The sequence below is a fragment of the Podarcis cretensis genome (genome assembly GCF_951804945.1).
Source record: "Podarcis cretensis genome assembly, chromosome: 1".
In the NCBI taxonomy this organism is placed as follows: Eukaryota; Metazoa; Chordata; class Lepidosauria; order Squamata; family Lacertidae; genus Podarcis; species Podarcis cretensis.
This window is the reverse complement of record NC_137170.1, coordinates 73285259-73312627: the sequence shown is the minus strand read 5'-3', so window position 1 is coordinate 73312627 and position 27369 is coordinate 73285259. Positions and strand designations below refer to the sequence as shown.

The 27369-nt window shown below is 39.7% G+C and overlaps 1 protein-coding gene and 1 long non-coding RNA gene across 18 annotated transcripts in view; one reads left to right on the top strand and one right to left on the bottom strand.

Moving 5' to 3' along the window:
* The window catches only part of LOC307210907, a 125018-nt gene that overhangs the window by 42188 nt on the left and 55461 nt on the right, over positions 1-27369 (bottom strand). Inside the window, exon 4 of one of the 8 annotated variants that reach the window (XR_013836211.1) lies at positions 24335-24432. The exons of 4 other annotated variants lie outside the window; for them this stretch is intronic. This is a non-coding gene — a long non-coding RNA (uncharacterized lncRNA). Of the gene's footprint in view, positions 1-3002; positions 3386-9368; positions 9465-24334; positions 24433-27369 lie in introns of those variants that run through there. 3 more of the 8 variants (XR_013836216.1, XR_013836218.1, XR_013836217.1) reach the window with 3 other exon arrangements.
* SOX6 (SRY-box transcription factor 6) overlaps positions 1-27369 on the top strand; it is a 435786-nt gene that overhangs the window by 398657 nt on the left and 9760 nt on the right. For 9 of the 10 annotated variants that reach the window (XM_079966105.1, XM_079966106.1, XM_079966103.1 and 6 more), the window contains 3 exons: positions 1650-1758; positions 20035-20268; positions 23730-23946. In XM_079966105.1, coding sequence (XP_079822231.1) covers positions 1650-1758; positions 20035-20268; positions 23730-23946 — 560 coding nt within the window. The remainder of the gene's footprint in view (positions 1-1649; positions 1759-20034; positions 20269-23729; positions 23947-27369) is intronic. The other variant, XM_079966111.1, reaches the window with a different exon arrangement.

The window sequence follows — 27369 nt, the reverse complement described above, 5'->3', positions numbered from 1 at the left end:
ACAGCAGAAGTTTACAGCACACAGAAATGTTGTTTATTCTGGGAACAAACACAGCCCTTTCTTTTTCTTGCTCTCTCTTTTAAAATTCCCATTGAGTTTCAGTTCAAATTTCTAGACAAAATAATAGTACCATTTCTGTCATCTAGTATTCCTTCTTTGAAATACTTGTCTTTGAAAGCCTCTTGCATAAAATTCAGACTTGTGTTTTCTCAAGGGTTCCAATGCAAACGCATATCTCGATGAGAGGAGTGGTGGTTGTGCTGGTGGTGATTTTTCCATTAAATTAGCGAGTTTTAGTAGAAAGTGCTTTTTAAGTTTTGAATTTTAGCGTTTTTTTTCAAATGCCAACATCTTTCTCCCAAGGTCATTTAAGAAATATAGGACTGTGCATTGTTATTGGGCATTGCCCACTGTGGGAACAGGATGGTGGACTAGATGGACCATTGACCTTGTCCAGCAGGATCTCCTTCTTGTGTTCTTAGTACCGTATTTTTCGCTCTATAACACGCACCCGACCATAACACGCACGTAGTTTTTAGAGGAGGAAAATCCGTAGGCATGCCACCCGTAGGCATTTCCTCCATAACATGCACAGACATTTCCCCTTACTTTCTAGGAGGAAAAAAGTGAGTGTTATGGTGCAAAAAAATACGGTAATTTCTAGAGCTTCTGCTACAATCCCTCATTTCTACACCACAGTAATGCTACCTGCCCTACTTTATACTTACCTGAACTGTAATGGGTTATTTATTGTTGTTAACTGCCCTGAGCCTGGCTTTGGCTGGGGAGGGTGGGATATAAATAATTTATTATTACGATTATTACGATTATTATTATTATTATTATTATTATTAAAGCTATTGCCTAGCAATACTCAATTTAATTTTTCACACAATTATTTGTTTCATTGTGTAGTAAAATCCACAGTGGTTGTGGGTTTTCTGTTATTAAGAGATTTAGTGAGTCAAAGGTGTTAATAAGCTAACTTCCAAAAGCCAGTTGGTACATTACCAAAGTGGTGGGGCTGCTACGTCCACATATCTTTGCCCTTATATGAGAGGAATGTAGGATAGGATAACTTTCCACACTGGCATCACCCTTTCCCTGTTGCTATGGTAAATAATCATCTTGTAGACACCTTCAACATGGGCTCCTCATTACTTTAAATTTAGCAGCACAGGAAGCAAGCACCACAGAAGAGTCAACCATGGTGCTAAGATAACTTAGGAACTGGCTTGAATATTAATTCATCATACATTTAATCAGTACTGGAGGGGTATTGCATATTTGAAAACTAGATTTTGGACACTAAATTCTAAACTGATACCTGCAGTTAAACAACATCTGTGTTCTTTCTAAAAAAAAAGCATAGCCTGTATCTGTTACTAGTACTAGCTCATGCTTAGGTACCAACTGTGGGATTGGGCAATGTAAGGAACAAAGATTTACCTGCCAATATGACTTGCAACCTCTGTTGGACAAGAAAATGTGGAAGTGGAAATCAAGAAAGGACTGACATATTAGTACGGAGGGCAGGGGAAGTGCAGGTGGTAGCCAGAGGGGCAGGGAAGTATAATAGAAAATGAATACACTCAAGATATTCAGACATGAACAGACTGGAAATCTTAATGTTCCTTTCTCTTCGGCAGGAAAGAACACGCTATGAGAATTTAGGCCCACAGCTATCAGGGAAGCCCAGTGAAGATGGAAAACTAGGCCCAGGAGTCATTGATCTTACAAGGCCAGAAGATGCAGAGGGTGAGTTGCTGTAACAAATCTATTGAGCCACTGAGCATTGCTTTCCTTGAGCTTCTTAAAGTTGGATGTCTTAAATGAGCATTGTGCAGCTAAATCCCCATACACAGCTTTGAGGCATTTTGCATGGATTCTAGTGACATGTGCAAGTATAAGTTCTAGTTGTAAAATGGTTCCATACAATATGCATTCTCTGCTCTCATTATTTACACTCTGGTTCAACTCTTCTCAGAAAGCTCTCTTGAGTGAGTTTGTATGTCACCTCAGATGGATGGCATGTGCATTTAAGTGTTCACACAAATAGTGTAATGTTTATATGGTGGCCCACAGATCATATATCAGATTCCTTGAGTAGGGACTTCTGGTTTTGGAGCAACCTACACTCATGGAAGCTGACTGGCCACATTCTTAATGTTTTGCTGGATATATTGGGTAAACCTCATATGAGCAGTGAAATGTGCATATGGGTTGGCTCAGGTAATGCAGAAATGGTCACCTGTCACCTTCAGACATATGATTAATCCCAGCATTACTATCCTATGCTGCCCCAGATCCAAACAGCTGTAGAAAAGTGGAGGCAGTGATGCTGAATTCAGTCAGAGACTACAGATGATCACTTCCTCACATATTCATAGGCAATATTCAGTAATCAGCAAGTATGGCCCCTGGTCATCTTAAGAGACCCTGCAGAACTTTTAAGCATATGTTATCATTACGATAATGAAGAAAAGAGCAAGGAAGTGGATTATCCAATTAATTGATCAATTGTTGAATTAATTACAGTGAAATTTTAATTGGAGATGCCCAGTATGAAAGGATGTGGAGTGCTGGTAGTTGTGCCAATTAGTTCAAAGAACATGCTATCTTTGCGAAAATATACTTGCACTGAGATCTGAAGGGTTGTAGTTATGATTCTGTTCAAGCCTATGGAAGAATTCCCATTGATTTCAATGGTCAAGGACTGCACACTGTAATGTTTATTTTAATTAGTTACTTGGATTGATCAGTTAAAAACAATGCCATTAATCAACTAAAAGCCTTTAATAGGTTGACGGCTCTGTTGGAAATTACGTTGCTAATTGGTCATATTTCAGGTTAGCTTTTTCTCCTTGTATGCATATTATTTCCAATATTAATTGTTTAAACTTTTTATTTCATTTGATTTTTAAATACAAAATAAAACTGTAATAAAAGAAAAGAAATTAATCAAACAAACAGCATAGCAATATAGTCCCACCTCACATATTCCTTTTGGGATAGAATAATAACTTTATAATCTTTGGATAGGCTTGTACATTATCTGCATAATATGAAATGAAGAGAATAAAACATATTTGTACTTGCTTTTCTGGCAGGAAGTTACCTCAGGGCTTCCCTAAATTAACTCATTTCCCTCTCACATCCTTTCACTTTCTACATTTGCATAACACATTATGTTATTTAGATGATTGTAGTGACAGGACAGCCTTTCAAATAGTTCCACTTGGTTTAGCTAGCTTCATCAGGAAGAAGTGTTTAAAATAGCCTACCTCAATCTGGTGTCCTCCAAATATTGTTGGGCTCCTACTCTCATCAGCCCTAACCATCATGGCCCATGGTCGGAAAAGATGGAAGCTATAGTCCAAAGCATCTGGAAGGCACCCAATTGGGGAAGACTGGTTTAAAACAAATCCTTGTGACCTTAGAAATCATATACTGCGGTGGGTCCTGAAAGAATGCTCTTAGGACAGAGCTCCATGGATCATAAAAAATCTAATAGCTCAAGGTTGTATTTTTGTTTCATTTTCAGCATGCCAGCAATGCTTTGGCCATTGACCGGAATTTGGCTTTTAAGTATTTCTTTTATAGAGAAAAATTATATGATTATAAGTAATGTAAAACCATTTATTTGGCTCTAATGTGACTCTAAGTCTGGATGGCTTCATACACATTTGCAGCAGATTTAAAAGTGTAGTCATTGGTCAATATATGCCATGTCCATTAAAACAAATTAAACTTAAATGTTCTTATACATATGGTTTAGAGGTGACCTAACATGAGAAAATGTTGTTTGGAGCTCTTATAATTATTATCCTGTAATCTTTTGCCTAAAAGGCTGTAAAAGAAGCTCCAAAAATTAGTATTATTAACATCTACTGCGGTGAAATTACATTATGTTCTAATAAGAACTTTTATACAGCTACATTCAAACTTGATGTGTGTATCATATCCTGCAACTGTCCTTCCTAATATAAACTGTGTAAAAGGCAAGTGGAAATAGCAATTGAGCTTTAATTTTTAAAATGTGGAAATTTTCTTAAAGATCTGAACTAATCTGAATTTTCAGGACTAGTTAGTTGGCTGTCTTTAAGTGTGTGTGTGTGTGTGTGTGTGAGAGAGAGAGAGAGAGAGAGAGAGAATTTGCACATAACACCTAATTTTGCCCATTTCCTATCTATATAATGATTCTACCTGCAAAATTTTTGTATAGTGGTACAGTGAGCTGGGAAAGGGGGAGATTTGGATTGGATACAACCCGTTATCTATGTGTCTATGCTCTGCTTCTGGTTCCTCCCCAAACTGCTATTGGGGGGGGGAGAGACTTATGTGTGCAATTTTATAATTGGGACTGGATAATTTTTGGGATTCATGGGGGAAATCTGCTTCTTAAGAATGAATGAATCATGGAACTATCAGGTACAGTGGTACCTCGGGTTACATACGCTTCAGGTTACATACGCCTCAGGTTACAGACTCCGCTAACCCAGAAATAGTGCTTCAGGTTAAGAACTTTGCTTCAGGATAAGAACAGAAATCGTGCTCCGGCAGCAGCAGGAGGCCCCATTAGCTAAAGTGGTGCTTCAGGTTAAGAACAGTTTCAGGTTAAGTACGGACCTCCGGAACGAATTAAGTACTTAACCCGAGGTACCACTGTAATGTCTAATTTGGTCCTTACCTGGAAGAACTTCCTTGCAAATGCAAATGGTGAGATTCCCACCTTCAAACATTTAGCATCAGCAGGTTATTTCTCAAAGTCTAACCATACATAAAAACTGTGGAACAAATGAGATGGGAGTGGGGATTAGACTAAAAGCTAATGTCACAGAGGCACTGCCTTCACTCTGCAGGTGAAGTCCTATACTTCAGGTATAGATTCAGAATGTAAGAAAAAAGGTTGCTTTAAACAGCAGACACCTTTAAAATATGCAATTCAAATGGCCAGAACAACCCTACTGTAGACATGCTCACTTTGTTATCTATAATGTATAATTTTATTAATACTTTAGGTAAAATTTAAAAAGGTGATTGTCAATTTAACAAATGAACTGTGGCTTTATAAGCCAATTCCCAATTAACTGTTCTAGTTATTAAATTTAACTTAATTTATATATTGGAAAAAAATAATCAACCTTTTGTGGAACCCGAAGAAAAGGCAGCAGTTTCCTGTAGATGTGAGTAAATTTATAATATTCCAAAAAAAGGAAAGAAAAGATACTATCCCCACTCAGTTATAAGAAAAAGCTCTCTAACATCTGTGTGTTTACATCATATTTAGTAATATATTTCCTATTGCAGAAATACATGAAAGCCAAAATCGCTTAAAGTAATTTTGAGGCTCATCAGTATTGGTAGAAGGTCTAGTTTTAAAAATGTGTTGGCATTGATTTGAGCTGAGCACTGTCAAGTTCATTTTGCTATTTTTAGGACAGCCATAATTTACTTTCAGGGTAAAACTAGTACCTGTTAGTTTCTTCTTCAGTTTGCATCCAAAACTTATCTTTTTATGTTTTCTTTTCATGAAAGGTAGGCCATGGAGGAAGCAACAGTTGGCATATTTTGAAGGATATGCAGGGCTGGCCCATCCATGAGGCGACATAGGGCACATGTACCACAGCCGCTACCTCCACACCCAGCTTCCTCCTATGCCCCCTACGCATGCCTGCCTCCATCACCTCCAAGTGCACTGGCTGAGGAGGTGGCTGAGCGTGGAGGAGACAGCCATGGCAGTGCAAGTGCAGAGGACGCAGCAGCGGCAAACAGCCACTAGAAAGAAAGGCCATTGTGAAGCTGAATATATATATATATATATATATATATATATAGAGAGAGAGAGAGAGAGAGAGAGAATAATAAGCACAACTTGGCCACTTGTTAAATATTTTAAGGTAAAAATTCATATTCTTGAAACTGTGAAGCAAGATCAGGTATAGTGTATGACCTGAGGAGGCCTGAGGTTTCCTACTGAAGTGCTAATAGTTTTCAACCTGTGGTGACCAGGATCATGTTGATGGCTCCTTTCTTCATTGACTGGGAAGTTCTGAAGAGGCTCCTAAGTTAAACGCCTCCCTGCAACCAAGACGCCTTTCTTATCAGAATTCCTGACTGTGTGGAGACTTCTTAGCATGCTGAATGAAATGCACTCGGGAACTTCAAAACCTCCCACTCAATGCAAAAATGTTTGTGGGTGCACAGCCTCACATCCCCTGTTAATGTTCACATTCCCTGTTCAGGCATAACACCTAACATCAAGGTGGGGAAAATTAATTGTTCTTGAGCGTTCTTTTCTCCCCCTCCCAAAGATATCAGAACAGATGGTGCCGTTCTTTTTAAGGTTTAGAAGGTCTAAAAACTATAGATTATCTCCTACCAAAGAAATGACTTTTAAATTCACATCTATATTGTCAGGTAGACTTGTAAAAATGCTGTGGGCTTGTAGCTTTTCTGGACTACTTGCAAGGCTATGCTTTTGAGTCATAGCTACCACCTGCTGACTCCCCATCACTTCAGGGTGCCTTGGGGCTTTCAGAAGCACTTGACAGGAAAAAGTCACATGCATTATAACAAGTGTCAAACTTTTCAAAAGGGGAACAGATAAGCCTCTTTTCAGATGGTAACTGTATATACCCAGATGCCCACAATGCTTATCACTGGCTCCTAATAAGTTAGACATAAGTAAGGAAAGAAGAAGTTACTAGCTCTTCTTGTTCAGCTTCCATGTAACAGTTGAACTGGCTCTCAGAACAAGGAGTGCCACATAACTCAAGTGGTAGCAAAATTCCACTTGCAAAAACAATTCCCCTTGAAAGACAATGAAAAAAGGTCAGTTTTTTACCTGTCAAGGGAAGGAGAGAAAGAAAAAGAGTGAAACAGACACTGTGTCCTGTGCAAGCCGATCAATCATGGCAGCCTGCCAACAGAATCCAAAACTGTGAGGTAACTTGTTTAACACCCTACTACGCTGAGGTGTAAACAGCGGGAAGTACATGCATGACAAAGCATCGTCCGCTTTTGTGACAGTTTTTCATAAAATATAGGGAGGGAAATGACTCCTGTAGCCAGTATCTGTCGCATATAAATATTTGGGAGAGTTGCTATGACAGTTGAGAGTGGAAAGGGGGTATACCACGAAACAGAAAAAGCCAACTGAAGACAAGGAAATGTTTCCAGAAGGAATGCTGAAAAACCAGGCCCTGTCTGCTTTGTTCTCCATGCACTCTTTACCTGTCTTTTGATAACTGAACAGCTAAACATTTGTTAAAGAAGAAACCACATTTAAGTATTTAGGCCTCACATATGTAAACAACTCAAAACTGCTTCTTCCTACTTAACACCACACTTAAAATATGCTACACTTTGGAAAGCATAGCAGTTGCATTCCTTTCACTAGTCAGGATACTGACTTTGGTATTCAAAAACACATGCCACCATGTGATGAAGTTCCCATTTTCAGATATAATATTAAAGGAGTACAGTGCAGGATAAGCAGAACTTTTCAGTATCAGGTATTTGCAGATAATAACACCATAGAGGCCCTCTGTTATAGCATACTTAGTATTATGATTTATCCAGCCCTGAGGCTGCAGTCTGCAGCCAGCTCTATAGGAAGTACTTTTCCACAGGCTATGCAACACTATATTTCAATGTATTGGCAAGAATATATACATTTGCCAGTATCACTGGCATCAATAAATATTCACAGTGCAACTAATCACTTCATACATGAGCATGTGTGTGCTTTTCCCAATATGGGAATTATTTACGTATGGGCAAAATTTAACACAGAATGTCAGTGTACCCATAAAAGGCAGCTTGGCATACATGCAGAGGATCTCCCTGTGATTAGGAATCCTGTACAATCAGAGTTTCCAATGATAGGTTGGGGTGGGGGGAAAGGTAGGATCTTACAGGAAACATGGAAATTTCTTTAACACACATTTTAGTATGTTATTTTCCCTAATGCATGCATATTTATGCACACTTTACCCTAGTATATGCATTTTTGTATATGTTACTTGGCTGGAGAACGGCTTTGCAGGTTTTTTACAGGTGACATCAACTTGCACATGGAAATCTTTACATATTGCATTTGCAAACAGAAGACAATGTGAGCAATGTTATAACATTTGGGGTAGTCACCATGAGAATGAGGTCGTTGGGTTGTATCCAGTGCTACACAAGTAGAATTCTGATCACACAATGGAACTTTACTTTCTTCCTCATACCTCTTACCCACTCCAAAAATAAATCTGGAGCAGATTTTAAGAATGTGGGGGAAGTTCTGTTGCTCAAATGGAAGTCTATTCTATTAGCAGAAGAGCAGATTTCGATACACTTCATGGTATTTGCAAGGTAGATCAAATTTGCCCCTGGAAAAAAGTGAGGAGTGCGGCTCAAAATATTTCAGAGTAATTTATGATAATCTAGGCATGTAAAAGCACCCCACTGCCTATACTTGCAACAAACCTTGCTTCATTTACGACAATGTTTTATACCATTGTTTTGAATGAAGGTTGCTTTTTCCTATTAATTTAATTCAAACAAATCTAAACTTAATAAAGACAAATGGGTACTGATAGCCCATTCAAGATTCCTTGGGGTTTTATGAAATTTAACATGTCTAGCTGGCTTTGGGGAGCTAAAAATAGCCCATTCAAAATAGTTTCAGATATATATATGTCATCATCCGTCACTAATAAAAGCTGGAGGATGTGACAGATGTTTAACATGCTTTAATTTTTCTTTGTTACAGTGGAAAGTCAATTGCTTTTGACTTCTGCATTCCAAATGGTCAAGAGCAACATAATTCTGTAGGTGTAATGTTTCTCATTGTGAAAGAACCTATTCTCAAGATTGGGGTGGGGGAATGGGCAACCATATTTGCTAGGGTAAAACAAATGTAATTTTGTGACAACAATAAACACTTTGCCATCAAAACTGAGCTCAAAGAACAGTGGAAAATATATGCTGAAATCTAAGTGGCTAGAATTTCCTTCATTTTGCAAAGCCACGAGCCACATGCATCAGCTCACCGCAAAGTCATTAGGTCTTTTTAAGCTCAGATGAAAAACATTAACAAATACCACAAAAGGCTTTAGTATGGCCCCTTTGTTCATTCACATATGGCAGTTTATAACTCCTGCACCACTTGGGCCGTGTGTTTGTTTAAGCTGCCTTCATCAGAGCAGCTTTGGAAGAACAAAAGCCATTTTGAGAGATCCTAAGCAGGAAATGGTCTAATCTAAACATGGTTTGTGACACTATAAGTAGAATAGAAAGGGGAGGGATTGATTAGTCATTAATGTCCAATTGACTCCATATGGATGTTGCAATAATAAGGCCTTTTTCAGTGCAGTAGCAGAGTTTATTGAATTAGAGGTTTATGTTTCCTCAGAGTTGACCTTAGGGAATTCCCTTCAGTTCTTCTTGTTGATATTACGAAAGAATGGAGTCTGGAATAGGAAAAATAGATGACTTCTCTGCAATAATGCTGCTTTACAGTATTGCAACCAAGTGCTGATTTTTTTGAAAAAAATACACAGTTTCACCTCTGCTATATTATATATTCCAGTGTTTGGATTTAGTTTGCATATTTTAGCATCTAAGGAAGTGCAATGTTTTACAGTTTGCTTAAATATTAAAATGGATTCTGGATCTCAGTCATAGTTTTTTTCCAGGTTTAAACTAAGGTGCTCTTCACACAGAAAGATTTGAGTTTGTATCCCACCTTAATAATACCTTGTTTAAAAGGCTAGGGTGAAGGCTATCCTGTTACCAAATATGGTATAGTATCTGGCAGTAGGGCTGCATGTAGCTTACTCTTGTGCAGCCAGAAGCCCACTCTCTGGGCTGGTTTTTCATTCCTTTTATTAATACTTGGAGCACGAACATATTTATTATATGTAAATATAATATATAATAAATACACACTGTCTTGGCTGTGACTTCTGGAAGACCTGCTCCCTGCCTTGAAGGCTTTTCTCAACCAGCCTGGGAGGGTGAGGCCCTGAATGACTCCACCTACAAAACCGGAGACAGCTGGACAGACAATTGGGTTGGGGTATTTAGGGATTTTGGTTTTGGTGTGGAGGGGGGGTAATGTTGTTGTTATTGTTGCCCTAATTGTTTGAAATGTTTTAATTGTTTTTAACTGCTTTTTAACTTCTGCATTTAAAACTTTGGCTTTTTTTTAAGGGCTGTAAGATGAACATGGGGAGAGCAGGAACAACCCCAATCACAGTGGTTCTGGGCAAGTAGAAGTATGGAGTGGGGGGGGCGCAGACTGGGGAAGGGGCACATGACACAAGCAGTTAGTGACTGTACCATGTGCCAGCCCCTCCTTCAACCTTGGGAAAGTGTGTTCTCCTTCATGGAGAGCACGTGTTGCGGTGGGGGCCGCCAGGACATTCCAAAGTTGGGGGGCGGGCTAATTGATCGTTGGCCACTGATGCGATTGGGGCTTCCCTTGTTGTTGGGAAGAAGTTAATGTTGCCATTTATTGATTGACAGCCAGAAATAGTAAAACTCCTTGCATGAGGCTAGGGCTTCCTCTTTTCGCCCGTGCATTGGATTGCCCGTCCCTCCCTCCCTAGAATAGGGTTGTTCGCTTTGACCTTGCTATGCCTGTCATGGGGTTGTCTGCTTTGGAGCGGGGACCTAGTAGGAATTTTGTCCATCTGGCTGATTGGCTGGGGCCATTTGGTTTTTGCTTACTGCGTAGCAAATCGTCACAACTTGTAAGGTTCGCGGTTAGGCATTGGTTTATGGTTTGGTTGGTTGAGGGGCATGGATTGGCTGTGCCTGCCCCTCTAATGCTGCTGCTGCAAGGGATTCCGTTAAAGGAATTGGGAGCTAACTATTGCTTGTCCACTCTGTCAAGGGGGCTCGGGCCATAGCAATGAGCTCCTGGTTGCATTTGGGGTGAGGGCAGGTTCCCTGCTCCGCGTAACCCCCAAGTGTATTCCCCCATTCTGACTTTCGCATCGTGCCGAATGTCAGTCTGTCCCCCATGGTGGGGGCAGATAGTCGCAAGCAATGCCTACGCAACCACTCACAAATTTGTATTTTAATAAAGTTGTGGCCAAAATTATGCCAAAAATCTTAAACAAAAATTTCTGTGTGATGTGTGAGTTATTGGGGTGGACCTGGGGACCTCGACACGCAATTGCAGTTCTCCTATCAGCAAGCCATTGGGGCTGTGGCTGCTGCTGCTGAATGCCAGATAGGTTCTGAGTAAGACCTCCCTCATCCATGATCTGATTATGGACAGGGAGGCTGATTTGGTCAGTACCACTGAGACCTGGGTGGGTGAGCAGGGTGGAGTTGGTCTCACCCAGCTGTGCCAATCTGGGTACCCGGTGCAGCATCAGGGCATACTTGAGGGTTGATAACAGGGAGTGGTTGTAGTCTATGGGAATTCTCTCTCTCTCTCTCCAGGCTCTGTCCAGTAAAGCGAGATGAGTGCCGCAACCCCAGAGTCGTCCACGACTGGACCTAACGGTCAGGGGTCCCTTTACCTTTTTACCAGGCACTAGGAGGAGATTTACCTGCAAGGAGATTTCAAGCCCTCCTCTTCAGCCTCTTGGTTTCTGTTCTTTGTTTTAACAATTCAATTGAAACAAGCTTTCATTAGCCACACACAGACATATATGTCAGTTGGCTATTTTAACCTAGGGAGGATGATTCCCCACCCCAGAAATTGGGTATTCAGCAAGTAATTTCCTCACTTTCCACTAATAGAGGCTGTTTGAGAAATCTCTTTTTGAAGTCAGTTTACTTTTAGGTTTTGTCCTTCCCACACTGAATATTTCCACTCTTTTGGGTAAAGGGAATTTTGATAAGGTCTACTTGTTCCTTTGCTTTTGATGGAAGATTGTTTAACCCATCCCCTCCCTGAAACACACTTTATTTTGACAAAAGATGCTTGGGGTCCTCTCCTTCTTTGTTTTGGATTAAAGTTGCAAGTTTGCTTGTGAGCAGTTCTCAGGGTGGGGATCAATCTCAGGTTTTCCTCAGCATGGGATTGTAAGGGAGGGGCTTTGGTAATGGGAAAGTGAGGCAAGTGAATAGAGGGCAGCTGTTTGAAATTCTTAGAGCATAAGGAATACTGTCAGATCGAGTGGAGCCAACTTGGTTTATGAAACTGGATTGAGCAGTTGATTAAACTTGGGGTCAGATGCCATGACGTTGTGTGGACCTGCCCTGTGTCTCAAATACGAGGTAAATAGTTTGAAGCTTTAGGTCTGATCCTTGGTACATTGTGACACAGTTGTAAGTTCTGGTGAAGCCACTGAATTTTGGGGATGTGTTTCAGACCAAGGTGTCAGGAACATATCCCAAGTACTCTTACTTGGAAGTAAGTTTCACTTAAAATAATGGGAGTTTGAAGTGGAGGTCTTAGGAGTGAGTTATTAGTATCTACCTAAATTGTAATACGTTTGTGCCAAAGCACTGTGACATCAGTGAAACCAGAATAAAAAGATAACCTAGTTCTTAGTTTTATTGAGCTGTGAAGCAGAGTTCCAAGTCATTTGCATAGGCAAATCTTACTCCTTCTGCAGTGATTTCAAATCCTTCCTAACCAGATTTTGAATTCCGGAAGTCAAAGTCCGCTTCAGTGACCACATTATAAACAGTACACTTGCAAATGGCCTGTTAGTCATTAAACACAAACAAGTGTTTTTATTTTGTCTCCAGTGAGTGCATTTTCTGCATACTGTTTGGATTTTTTCTTTCTTTTTAACACAGCAGCTGTGGTCCTCTAAGCATCATTGGGAGGCCCATAAAAATCTGTTGGGTTCGTACTGGAATGCCTCCTGTTTCTTGAGCCAATACTAAATGTTTGCCTCCTTATATACAACATTCCATTGTTGTTTTTCCGCCTGTAGCTAGTTCACATTTCCCTCCTAATAGTTTTGTTTTGTTTTCTAGCTAGTCTGTTGTAACTGGCAGATCAAAATAAGATAATAGATTGCAAAACCTAATGAAATTCCATAAGCAGATAAAGATACATGTTTTTCTACTATTTGACTTGTGTTAAAGTGGCTTAGCAATGATTTGTAGTCCAAAGCCACTCTTATTGTATGGGTTTCAGCTTGAAAGAAGCACATGTTGTGTGTGTGTGTGTGTGTGTGTGTGTGTGTGTGTGTGTCCACACTTACCCTGGTCACTAGGCTGAGCGCAAAGTGCTTAAGTTTTCATCTCAAGCATAGTAAAGGTTATAAACAGAAGCAATTTTTGAAAATCACAATACTGTATGTTGAACAGCTTCCTAAACTACTAAGATGCTTAGCACAGGTACATTACGTGACTGTTACTTATTTACAGAAGTTCATTTAATACAAATTCTTTTGTGGCAGCCTTTGGGTCGAGGCAAAAATATTCACTCAGAGATCAAGTAGAGAAGTTCAAGGTTTTACTGGCTTCATTTTTAAATCCTTCAAGTGTAGGCTTGTTTAAGGCAGATGGAGATAGAAGTTTCATGACTTTTTTGGTCTGTTTATAATTTATGACTCTAATTAAGAATGGCTTTTTAACAAAAGAGCACTGATTTAATTTTTTTTTAATGCTTTTTGGGAGGAAGGGGGGTCATCTCTTTTTGCTTTAACAAATGTGCCTCAGGGTTTGGTCCCTCCAAAATAATTTCAGGTTTTTATTACAACGCTTAGAGAGAGAGAAACCTTATTCACCTGCATTTAACAAGATTAGGCCAATATTATTTTAAAGACCTGATAAGAAACTCTCTTTTTTTAAAGTTTCTTTCCACCCAATCAGATGATCTGGGTGTGCCTGATAAATTGATTAAGTCTTCCTCACAAGGGATTGTACCACTTCCCACATTGATCTCTCCTGATCCAAACTAGACAGTGGTAGTCACCAAAAGATTGACTGCCAAACAACACCCCTTACCTTCTGTGACACCTGTTTTTGGTTGTCCTTTCTCACCCATGCCCAGTAGAGAATTACAGCACAGAACAAGTCGTGAAAGATGCTGGCTAGATAAGCAATTGAGTGACCCAAGATAACATTTTTAAACAATTTTAATACAAGCAGCACTTTATTTTGCATTAAAATCATTATTGAGTAAATTCTTTTGATTGGAGCTACAAATAGAGAGCCACTTGTTCAACAGGGCTTCCTCCTCCCTCTGCAGCCCCATGTGTTGCCTCTTCATAGGGTCATAGGATTGTAGAGTTGGGAGGTACTCTGAGGGTCCTATAGTCCAACCCTGTGCAGTGCAGGAATCTCAACTAAAGCATCCATGACAGATGACCAGCCAACTTCTGCTTTAAACCCTCCAAAGAAGGAAAGTCCACCAGCTTCCTAGGGAGTCCATTCCACTGTTGAACAGCTCTTACTGTCAGGTGAGGGGGCACTCTTGAACAGTGTGGGCTTTGTTGCCCTGGGAAGAGAAGATGACCCAAAGCTGGATTGAGGGAACTTTGCCCAATTAACGTTTCTGGCCATTAAGCAGATAGAAGTGAATATGGGCAGAGTGGGGTGGGGTGGGGAGATGTGAAATTTGGTCAACTTTTAAGGGCTGTTCTCCATATCCCTTTAGGTCCTGTTTTAAACCTTTAGTTGCTATGATTTATGTGAAAATTTTTCAGTTTGGTTGTGTACTTTTTGTGTGTTTTTTTATTGTTTATGACTAAGGCCAGTGAAGTGATGGTATTCCAGCTGAACTATTTAAAATTTTAAAAGATGATGCTGTTAAGGTGCTACACTCAATATGCCAGCAAATTTGGAAAACTCAACAGTGGCCAGAGGATTGGAGAAGATCAGTCTACATCCCAATCCCAAAGAAGGGACTCCAACTACCGCACAATTGCACTCATTTCACATGCTAGCAAGGTTATGCTTAAAATTCTACAAGGCAGGCTTAAGCAGTATGTGGACCGAGAACTCCCAGAAGTGCAAGTTGGATTTCGAAGGGGTAGAGGAACCAGAGACCAAATTGCAAATATGCGCTGGATTATGGAGAAAGCTAGAGAGTCCCAGAAAGACATCTACTTCTGCTTCATTGACTATGCAAAAGCCTTTGACTGTGTCTACCACAGCAAACTAGGGCAAGTTCTTAAAGAAATGGGAGTGCCTGATCACCTCATCTGTCTCCTGAGAAATCTCTATGTGGGACAAGAAGCTACAGTTAGAACTAGATATGGAACAACTGATTGGTTCAAAATTGGGAAAGGAGTACGACAAGGCTGTCTCCCTGCTTATTTAAATTATATGCAGAATTCATCATGCGAAAGGCTGCGCTGGATGAATCCCAAGCTGGAATTAAGATTGCCAGAAGAAATATCAACAACCTCAGATATGCAGAAGACACAACCTTGATGGCAGAAAGCAAGGAGGAATTAAAGAGCCTTTTAATGAGTGTGAAAGAGGAGAGTGCAAAATATGGTTTGAAGCTCAACATCAAAAAAACTAAGATCATGGACACTGGTCCCATCACCCCCTGGCAAACAGAAGGGGAAGAAATGGAGGCAGTGAGAGATTTTACTTTCTTGGGCTCCATGATTACTGCAGATGGTGACAGCAGTCATGAAATTAAAAGACGCCTGCTTCTTGGGAGAAAAGCAATGACAAACCTAGACAGCATCTTAAAAAGCAGAGACATCACCTTGCCAGCAAAGGTCCATATAGTTAAAGCTATGGTTTTCCCAGTAGTGATGTATGGAAGTGAAAGCTGGACCATAAAGAAGGCTGATCGCCGATGAATTGATGCTTTTGAATTATGGTGCTGGAGGAGACTCTTGAGAGTCCCATGGACTGCAAGAAGATCAAACCTATCCATTCTTAAGGAAATCAACCCTGATGTTGGGAAAGACTGAGGGCACAAGGAGAAGGGGACGACAGAGGATAAGATGGTGGGACAGTGTTCTTGAAGCTACGAACATGAGTTTGACCATGCTGTGGGAGGCAGTGGAAGACAGGAGTACCTGGCATGCTCTGGTCCATGGGGTCACGAAGAGTCGGACACGACTAAATGACCAAACAAAAACAATTCTAGGCTGCATTAACAGAAGTATAGTGTCCAGATCAAGGGAACTAATAGTTCCACTTTATTCTGCCTTGGTCAAACCACACCTGGAATACTTTGTCCAGTTTTGGGTGCCACAATTTTAGAAGGATGTTGACAAACTGGAACATGTGCAGAGGAGGGCAACCAAGATTATCAAGGGTCTCGAATCCATGCCTTACGAGGAGCACTTGAAGGAGCTAGGTATGTTTAGCCTTAGCCATCTTCAAATTTCATAAAGGCTGTCACATGGAAGAGGCAACAAGCTTGTTGTCTCCTGCTCTGGAGGGTAGGACTTGAAGCAATGGCTTCAAGTTACAAGAAAAGAGATTCCGACTAAACATACAGAAAAAACTTTCTGACAGTAAGAGCTGTACTACAGTGGAACGATCTCCCTGGGGAGGTTGTGGACTCTCCTTCCTTGGGGGTTTTTAAGCAGAGGCTGGATAGCCATCTGTCATGGATGCCTTAGCTGAGATTTTTGCATTGCACGGGGTTGGACAAGATGGCCTTCAGGGTCCCTTTCAACTCTACAATTCTATGATGAATCTTTCCCCACCCATCTTTTTCTGTGTTATAATAAAGATAATACTATTCTTGTTATTAATACATTTGTGCTGCTTGTTCTTAAAAACCACCAAGCTGGTCTACACTAAAATAATAACAATGAATATATGAAATCTTCACAAAATAGTAGAAACAGCAATTAAAATAAACCATAACTTTCAGCAGACAGAAAAAAAACCAATCAAATGCTGGGATGCCTGAACATGTAAAAGGTTCTTTGCCTGGCACGGAAACAACTTAAAAGTCTGTGCCAGGTGAGCTTCCTTGCGATGGGCATTCCACAGATGAGGCACAATTTAAAAAGCCCTCTTCTCAGTCACCACCAGCCTAACTTCAGGTGGAGAGAAAGAGAAAGAGAGAGAGCGCATGCAAAGCATCAGAGGATGACTGGTAAGTTTGGATAGGCTTCTATAGTAAATGGCGTTTCTTCAAGTACATGGGTTCCAAGCCTGTTAGAGTTTTGTAGGTACCGTAATCCACAGCACTTAGACTTGAGCCCAGAAAGAGACCGGTGGCCAACAGGCAGCCGGCAAAGCTCTCTAAGTTACAGCACTGGTACCTTGCCCCCCTTTCATAGGCCCATTTGCAGACTGCAAAATTGGAGAGGTGGCATTTTTATTATTCATTTTGGATAGGCAAGGAAATAGGTTTTTTTAAAGTAATTTTCAGGATCTGGCATTTACTGGGGAAAACTTCTTTCTTTCACAATGCAGATTTGCTTCTACAATTGAAAATTTGCTAGATTTCTTCCTTGCCCTTAAAGACTTGCAAAGGAAGATCATGTGCTCCAAGCACGTGACTCTCATAACAACTCACAATATTAGTGACCTGCCAAATGCATTTTGTAATAATTGAACTTTCCAATAATTCAAAGGCCCTTGTGCTTGGTAGTTAAGGACCCACTTAAATCCTTACGTGCGCGCGCGCACACACACTCACACATCCATTACAAGGAAACCCAGCTACAGGTGTAGAAGGTCACAGGTATATCAGCTGTACATACTTTAATTATTCAGCCATTCTTATTGCAGAATTAAGAATGTAAAAGTGCACCAGCATTTCTGTGGCTTCACAACCATAAAGTAACAAAAAACATAGTAAGAGGACAATCCCCATTAGAACTGCGATATTTTGAAATAAACTATGCTAAGCTCAGTCTAAAACCTACTGAACCTTGTAGCAAGACTCCAGTTTGACCCTATTGATTTTGGATTAGGTGCCAAATACACTTCAATCTACTTGGTTTTATGATGGAGATGCTGCAGTAATAGTTACAGCTAGTAAATGCTGAACAGCCATGGCAGAGTAGTTAAACTTAGACCACTATTAAAGTACTTTTACATGTGACATTCACAGCAGACCTGTCATCTTTTATCTGCGTGCAATTGCAGAACTGGTGTCAGTTCTAAAGTAATGATATTGAGGGCTTCATAAATTACCCTGGTGATGCTCAGGAGAAGACAGTGTCACATCTAAATAAGTGTTTTGCTTCCAGGGTAATGTATGTCTTCATCTGGCCCAGCAGTCAGCATATTGCCCTATGTTGATGGATATTGTCAGCTTGAAGCTCTACTACATTTCACTGCATAATAAACATGGCTGTCAACACCCTATAAAGTGAAATCAATTTATCTTGTATGGTCAGTGCATTTTAAATGAAATTAATGTACTGTGGGCATAGTGGCAAAAAGGTAGCGTATTAGTTATGCACCCTAAGAATTTATCCATAAAAATGAATTGCCTACACAAAACAACAAAAATAATTATTGTGCACCTTAACGTACAGGGGCTTTTTTTACACCAATTTAGGAGAGTTAGGATTCTACATAATTTAAAATATAGATTCAGATCTTGAGCTGATGTAAATCATCTGTCCACTGTGAAGTAAACAGAGCTTTACTGATTTATAGCAGTTTAGATTTCATCAAGCTTTGTCATTTCATAGGCATTGAGGATTTGTCATATATGTATTTGAATTGGAGGGGAGAGATCTGAAAGGCTGTTGTATGTGAGGGATATGCTTTGTTGTTTTGACACACATCAAATTTAAAAATTATTCATGCCATTTTTTTATTGTGCAAATGTAGCCATCTTTCAAAAGCATATCAAGAATGATTCCAAATATTCCAATTGAGGATCACAAAGCCACCAGCCTCAGAGCTTGGATGCATGCCATAGCTCCAGTTATTACATGTATCTATCATGTAAACCTGCATGAATTCTTTGGCTACATGTGATAGGTACTTGATGAAAAGCATACGACCTTGATGTCCACTATAGTGGAAAACAATTGAGTTCATGTTGTATCATAAACTTGATCAGACAGCTTGAAGCACAAGGACTGGTGTTAATTCTTTGAACTTGGAACACCTCAAAGACATTTATTCAGTGAAGGATACCTGAATTAAGAATTGTGTTCGCCTTGACGGAATAGGCTTCTGTGCACTATAGTTTTAGTTATTCAAATATCCTGGGTGACTTCAAAACCATTTGGGCAAAGATTAATTTAGATGAACTACACATGGAAAAATAAGATAGGAGAGCTTTGGTCAGCTGGTCATTTTTATTATGGGCATATTAAAACATGGCTTTGCCCTACTTCCCATACATTTAACAGTTTATTTTCTTTCCTGTTAAGAGGTATATCTGAGGCAGGAGTGAGGCATCTTTTTCAGATCAAGAATCAGTGCTTTTTTTCCCTAGAAGAAAAGCACTGCCAAGAGCTACATTCTCTTCTGGGCAACTTTTCCAGGGCGACATACCACTAGTGGGCAGGACCAGTGCTTTTTATCTAAAAAAAATGTTTAGGGGTACTCTCATTTTCCTACTCACATTGAAATACTGCCCCTCAATGAGGCCAAACCTAGATTCATAAAATGTTTAGGGGTATACATACCCCCAGAAGAAATGCACTGGGCAGGGCAAGAGGTAAAAGTGGATAGAACAATGAAGGCAAATTTATTATAGACCAGTTCTTAACACATTCACATGCTTCATTTTATTGTCCATCTAGATGAGCAAGAGGCATTATCAAAATCCAATTACACATTCCATCTGGGCAAAACACTGGAGTACAAAGTATGGCCAGTGATGGGGTGATCTGGGGAAAGTTCTAAGAACTAGGCAGAGAGACCTGGCAGGCCACATTTGGTCCAAGGACCTCAGGGTTCCCCACACTTGATCTAGGGCATAGAAATTAAAGGCTCAAAATTTAATATGTCTTTGAAGTTTCTCATTGGCTCCTACAAGAATGAATAATGAATAGCATGAATGAACTCAAATAAATGAATTCATAAGTTCTTTGTGTCATAGATCTGAAAGCAGAAAACGAGAACTTGAAATGGACAGGGCATCATAGGTGGCAGCCCCACCATCCAGACAATGTAATAATATTTGCATCCATCTTGTTTCTTCCTGCTCTGATATTACAGGAAGTAAAGCAATGAATGGCTCTGCAGCTAAACTACAGCAGTATTATTGTTGGCCAACAGGAGGTGCCACTGTGGCTGAAGCTCGAGTCTACAGGGACGCCCGGGGCCGAAGTAGCAGTGAGCCACATATCAAACGACCAATGAACGCTTTCATGGTTTGGGCAAAGGATGAACGCAGAAAAATCCTTCAGGCTTTTCCTGACATGCACAACTCCAATATTAGCAAAATCCTTGGTAAGTACAAAACCATTAATAATAGCACAATCAAAACTGGTAATTGCTTTGCAATTTTATATGCAGATTATGAATGGTGAGAGGGAATAATTTCTTAGATTTGTTGATTGAATCAAGTTACTGAACTCCAGAACACTGCAAATATGGGAGGGAACACTAGTAGTTGGGAGGGAACACTAGTAGCAAATAACTCCTATATGCCCTTTGCTGTTAGAATGTTTTGCCTTTCCGTAGATTTGCAATGTTCATTGTCCTGATTAATTAAAAACTACACTGATTAATTTAAAACTAAGGCTGCAAGTCTATGCACGCTTACAGGAAATAAGTCCCATTGAACTCAATGGAGCTTAGTTCTGAGCAGATATATATATAGGATTGCACAGAGAGGTACTCAAGCTTAAGACTACTACAGCAACTTATGAAGATGAGATTTATTTAAATAAAAAACATTGGATTTCGATACGAGTTAAAGAACTCAGTTCATACATGGACTATGCCAGTATTATATTGCAAGCCTTTATTAGAATTCATGGTGTATTAGGAAATTCTGCAAGACAAAGTTGGTAACTTTGTTATGTAGGGAAAATTTCTAACCTCATGCAAATGTAAGTCTTCGTGGCAGGGAGTAAAATGTTCAAACTGTGTAGTCAATACGTTTAATAGAATTTAAATGTTCATTAGGTACTCATTGAACTAATTGTAAAAAAATAAACAAAAGTGTATTGACAAAAAAAGGTTAACATCAAGTTTATTTTAATTAATTCTCTAGAAAAGTAAAATTTAGCCAGTGCTCAGGCTTTGTCTCCCAATAATAAAACTGTTGGTTTTTCAAAGAATTGGAGGCCCCAAAAGAGGAATTAAAAACATACATGAGAATGAGGGAAAAAATTAAACTGATATTTGTCTATAAATGTAATTCAGAAAGAGAACAGTAACGATCAGGTCTCACCTGCAATACTTTGTGCATTATCTTGCAACATAACAAAGCTATTTCTCTTACTAGCTTTTTTCCCCTTTCAGAGGTTAAAAAAAAAATCTAGAAATAAATATAACTCTGTTCTTAAACTTTCAGTGTTTTACATAGAAGCTCTCATATTTGTCTACTATTTTAGTAAGTTATATGAATAGCCTCTCAGTTTTGTATAAAACCTGCACTGTTCCAGTCTTGGCAACTCTATGGAATCTATATTATTTGTGTGTATTCTTTGACAACCCCCCCCCCCCCATTACAAGTATAGTAACAGTATTCATTAAAATGTAAACATTCACTATAAATATTTCAGAAGTGCCAGCAATCGTATGTTTTTTAAAGAGGAGTAAAACCTGCCAGGATTTCCCCTACTACTACTACCACACACACACACACACACACACACACACACACACAGAGAGAGAGAGAGAGAGAGAGAGAGAGAGTCAATTTACATATAATATCTCCGCACATTTTCCAGGACAATGACAAAAAAGAAGCCTGAAATATTAGAACTGACAACAGAGTATTGCTGACTCTGGATAATATTTATACAACTTTTCCATTTGTTGATGTATAAAAGCTCGTGGTAAAAGAATAGCTTCCACCCACGTTTACCACAGCTGTAATCATTTTAACCATCTGAAAGCTCCTTTTTAATCCCCCCCAACACAAAACCACCCTTCTTTCTTCACTGTTTAGGTAGCTCTCTATAAACAATACAACAGACCTGAATACTTTTCTTCTTTCTATGTAAACTGTTATATATATTTTTGTCTTTTATTAGTGCAGTTTGTGCTGAATGTTTATATTAATTAAAGTAGTGAAGAGCATTGCGAATGTACTTTCCACTTTCTTTCAAATACAGCTCAGTGTATGTATTGCATCTGGCTGGATAATTATAATGTTTAATAGGATTTGCAAGGGTCAAGGAGCTGATAATAAACTAAAGTTATAGTAAAGGGCATCAAAATTAAGGACACTAAGATGGTTAGAGGGTCATTTCCAGTTTTGTGAATAAGCTAGTTTTGCTAAATTTCAGTTCATGGTTTCATTATAATGAATTTACAAGCTAAATTCTTGCTGGGGAAATTATGCATGAGCAAGGTAATTTTTTTTTTAAGATCAGTAGAAAGGTTATGACGAAACACGATTCTAGTAATATAACTGAGATTCAAGGATCCACTTTCAGGGTGCCCAAGAGCTTGAGTGTGTCCAGTGGGATTTGTGCCAGTTTTTTCTTTTTAAGCCACAGACTTATCATATCTCAAACTGCTGTTTAAAGTTCCCTTTGTTTCAAAATCAGTTTGCCATATGGTGTTTGAGAAAGGCACAGAATCCATTGGGAGTATGCTAGTAATTCAGTTTTTTTTAAAAAAAAATCTGGTAGTGTTTCTTAATGAAATAACTACCAATGTATACATGAATCAATGATTTTTGTTCAAATAATAGGTGAAGAACTCACTATAGTTTCAAATACAGAATCCTGGATTGATTGAAAGAGTGAACAAAAAAAATAATACAAAAAACAGTGAAACCTTAATGTGAATGGGGCCAGTTCTCCAACAGTACACTTACAAACGTTTGTCAAGCAAAATTTCTTTCTAGAATATTAGGGAAATGTCTGAAGACTAAGAATACTGCAGAACTAAGCATACCACTCACTTTAAAAGTAGATTTCAAATTGTGAGTCGAGGACCCACTGCCCACTTAGAGAAAAGTAAGACACAGGTTAATGGGCTAAAGAAGGCCACAACTTTATTGGTTACAGCATGTGAGTGGTATTGGCTAAAGCATTGGATCAAACAATCTATACATGACTCCACCCCGTACGGCAAGGAGTCATTCGAGAGTTAACAACCAGTGGGAGGAGCTTGTTGATGCAAATACAACTGAAAGCTTCCTCTGATGTCACTGGAGGTATCCACCAGCAGGGCAGCTGACAGGATCCATGACCGCCGGATTCCTTTAACGGAATACCCAACAAGGGGAGGGGTACGTGATGGCCACAACCTGCCATCCAACACACCACACTTATTCCAATGCCTAACAGCCAATACCTGAAAAGTTGTGACGATTTGCTACGAGGTAGGCGAAAAACCAAGAGGCTGGTGTCAATTTGCCAAATGGATAAAAATTCCTACCAGGCCCCCTGGGCAACCAACCAAAGTCCATAGCAAGGTCAAAAGCATAGAAATGACTTAAAGGGAGGTGGGCGGGTGATCCCACGAATTCAGGAAGCGGCCGTTCAAATGTGACTAAACCCCACCCCCAAGCCAGCCCAATTAACTTAATAACTGACGCAGGAGGCCGAATACAGGAACCGGCTCCCGCTCACAACTCCTCCCCTCTAGTAGGAGGAGAGGCTCTCTTAATGTCAACTGAGATGGCTTGCTTGATGCATTGAAAGGTGAACTGTGGCAGAAATGAGCATTAAGTGGAATTATCTGACAAATAAACTTAGAGCTCACTAATACCTTTTTCTGTGCAGGCTCCCGCTGGAAATCTATGTCAAACCAAGAGAAACAACCTTACTATGAAGAGCAAGCACGGCTAAGTAAAATCCACCTAGAGAAGTATCCTAATTACAAATATAAACCCAGACCAAAACGCACCTGCATTGTCGACGGCAAGAAACTGCGTATTGGAGAATATAAACAACTGATGAGATCTCGAAGGCAGGAGATGAGACAATTTTTTACTGTAGGGTAGGTGGAAGGTTTACGTGTCAAATCCAGCAGTTGCTGTATAGTTTTACTTCCTGTGAGATTGGGACTCTTGTTTAAGATTCACTTATTAATCATAGCCCGTGACCCAAATATTTAAACTCTTTTTAGTCTATGGTGGTTCCCTGTCTTTGACAGCCATCTGGTAACCTACCCACAAGACTCCTACAAATCCATTAGCTGGGAACTATTGGCTTTTTCTTTGCTTTTAAACAGGTATCAACCCCACCCCCGACCTTCTCCCTAAAGCTGATAAAGCAAATAGTGTGAAAATGTCCTTGGAAAAAGTGTAAAACAAACCCCTTCCCTTTAAATTTATTCCATTACCCACTTTTACAAGTAGTTTGCTGCTGCTGAAGCTGGGACTTACTGCAGCAAAGTTAAATCTTCCCCTTACAAAGAAGGACGTCCATTATTAACATTTCCTGGAATCCAGACTCAGTACATGCACATCATTTTCTCTTTTGCCTGTGGAGTGAGGGCAGAAGCAGTAGTGGCCATATGAGTAGTCAGTTACTGAACAGAAGCACCAACATGACACTGGAAATTCATTTAATAGTTGTACTACACCATTAAAATGAGTAAAGAATATACAATTATCCCCCGCCCCAAGTTTTCCACATTGCAGCCTTTTCTCCCATAACCCCATGCAAATCTAGGATGCCCACTGTTTGCATATGGAGTGAAAAAGGGCTGCAATCTGCTTAAGCTTTGTGGGAGAGGGGGATGCACTTGATACAGAGTGTTGAGTCTCTGGGTATGCAGCTGGGGGCAAGTATGACATACTCCTCATGTATTTTTTAGTTTGTAGCACCATGTTTTTGACTCTGCTGTATTCAGCACTGTCTTTGAATTTCTCGGGCTGCAGGGTGGGCGGATCTAACATCTGAGTCCCAGGAATGAAACCATATATATGCATTCGATATATGCATCAATGAATCTCTTATGTGCCATCTTGGACTTTTAAGCAGCATGCAGTGCTGTGATATATCTTCAGTCTCAGGCCAGACATTCACTAGAACAATTGTCACTCAATAGGTTTATCTCTGCCAGTGTCTTATAAACACACAAACAAAATTGCTGGATGCTTGGTGCCACACACGGGGGTTTCTGGCAATTTAAGAAAGCAGCTTCTCTTGCCAGCCCTTCTAAATTCACAATGTTCTGTTCAGTCCTCTAATCATAATACTATTCTTTTCTTGTGGGCTTCGCAACCAGATAATTGACTTGACTGCTTGGTTCTGTGCCTTGTTTCTGGGTTGGCATGCAAGACACACGTTGCAGTCAATTATTTTGTGGTATAGCCTGCAGCAGTGCGGGTTTCTGCCCAAATCAGTTTTTGATATCCATAAATATGACGAGGGTTAGATATCTTGAAATATGATGAGGCAATAGGCCTATGTACCTTATCCTGAAACATAGTTGGCTGACTTTAGGCAGCCAAGAAACTATTTGGGAATTGAGTTTCAGATATTCAACCCATCAGCCACACGCCCTATTTTACTTAAGGGCATTGCTACTGTAGCCAGATTATCCAGTGAAAAAGTAAAGCTTATTGAGGGTGAAGAAGGGAATAAGAATGGTTCTGACTAGTGCAGGACAAGGGCAGCAGTGCTTGCACATGGAAATGTTTATGTGTGCATGTGTGATGATCTGGTATAAGGAGGTGAGGCTTTCTGCAGTTAAAGGAGCTAGTACACAAGAACTGAAAGGTAAATGGATCTGATAGGAAATGATGTGGGAGAGGCAAGGAAGTTGAGTAAGAGCTGGATAAGTGAACATCCAGATTTATGAATCACCATTCTGCACATCTTTTCGCATCAGTGTTTGAAAAGCATGTTCCAGTGGCAACTTCCTGCTCTCCTAATCAGCCACCACCCAACTATGGCATTTGACCTGGAACTTCTAGACCCGATGAATCAAATTCATTGTGATTTGCCCTGGCCCAGTTCAGGAAAGGCACGCTTTCTAGCTGGTGCTTCATGAGTAGAGATGGGCTGAGCAGCTCAGACATAGCCTGGGAGTTGTGCCCAACAATGTCATTGCATAAATGGGAAAGTTTTCAATTCTACAACAGAACTTCCCCTCTCTCCCCCAAATCTACTTTGGGGGTTCCCCTCCAAAACAGACTCAGGGGTGCGTGTTCAGGAGGCACACAAGGTGATGGGAGGAAGGAGAGAGTTTTCTTTACAGTCATTATGCGTGCACAAGGACTTTGCTGGAGTCAGTAGACTTTCTCCCTGCAGGTGCCCACCCTCAAGCTCATTCACACTGGTGGGCGGGGCAGGTGATAAAGTTGTGTGTTGTTGGCAGAGCCCTGCTCCCTGTGTGAGGGGCTCTTGAGATTTTTCATTTTGTATTTTTTAAGATACTGTGGAAAACTGTATTATTTGTATCTTAAAAGCCTTCCCAATATTTATGCTTACCAAAAATGCACACGTGTTCTAAATGCTTTTGAACTACTATTTTGAATTAGGCAATAAAACCACACCACTGTGTCAGAAATATATGCAGTAAGCACTTTTATGAGATCTGATGTTAATGTTATTCTATTTGGCTTCTATGTTTCAAAGGATGTAGCATGTAAGAGATTTTCTCAAATGCAGCTGAATTAAGACTCAGTAATTGTGTGCTGTTCCCTGATCCAAATTACTATTTCCAAATTAAACATTTAAGTGGTTTTGTTTTTTAAAAAAGACAGCTATGAATACCACCCCCCACCCCACGGGTCACTTATATGGTGCTTAGACAAACCTGAAATACTGTGTAGGCAATTTCCCCCCTGTACTGTACTAGGAAACTACCCTGCACGTATTCCAGTGTGTTATATGCCAGCTATGCCCTTCTCCTGTTTGCACAGGATAAGTGGTTCATTTCTTGCAAGAGAATAAATAGATATAAATCCAATATTGAAAACAGCAGCATTCACAAACCACCAAGAGAACATTTCTGTCTCTCAGCACTCTACTGCTAACTATGCCAGTTACCATACCTCAACGAAAAGGCTCCTGTGTGAAACTACAGAACTAGAACTTATTCACAAACTACAGAACTAGAATTTATTCACAAAGTCAGTTTGATTGTGACTTGGCTTATCTTTCCCTTTTTGAAATTATTTATCACTAGATGAGGGTGTATTAATTATGTCTCTCCACTGTAATATTGGCTGTTTCAATTGTCTTGTTTATTGATAGTTACTTTTATACATTTTATAAGTTTTTAACATATTGTCAGGCATGTAGAAAGGCTTGACTTTATTGCTTTGGGAAGCAGTATAGAAATAATCATCAGTTTTTATTCAGTACTTTGAAGGTTTCCATTTGGAGAGGAAATTTATTATAAATAACTTATAATCAATAAAATATATACTTAATTATTATCCAGCTTTTTGTTTATTGTTAATTA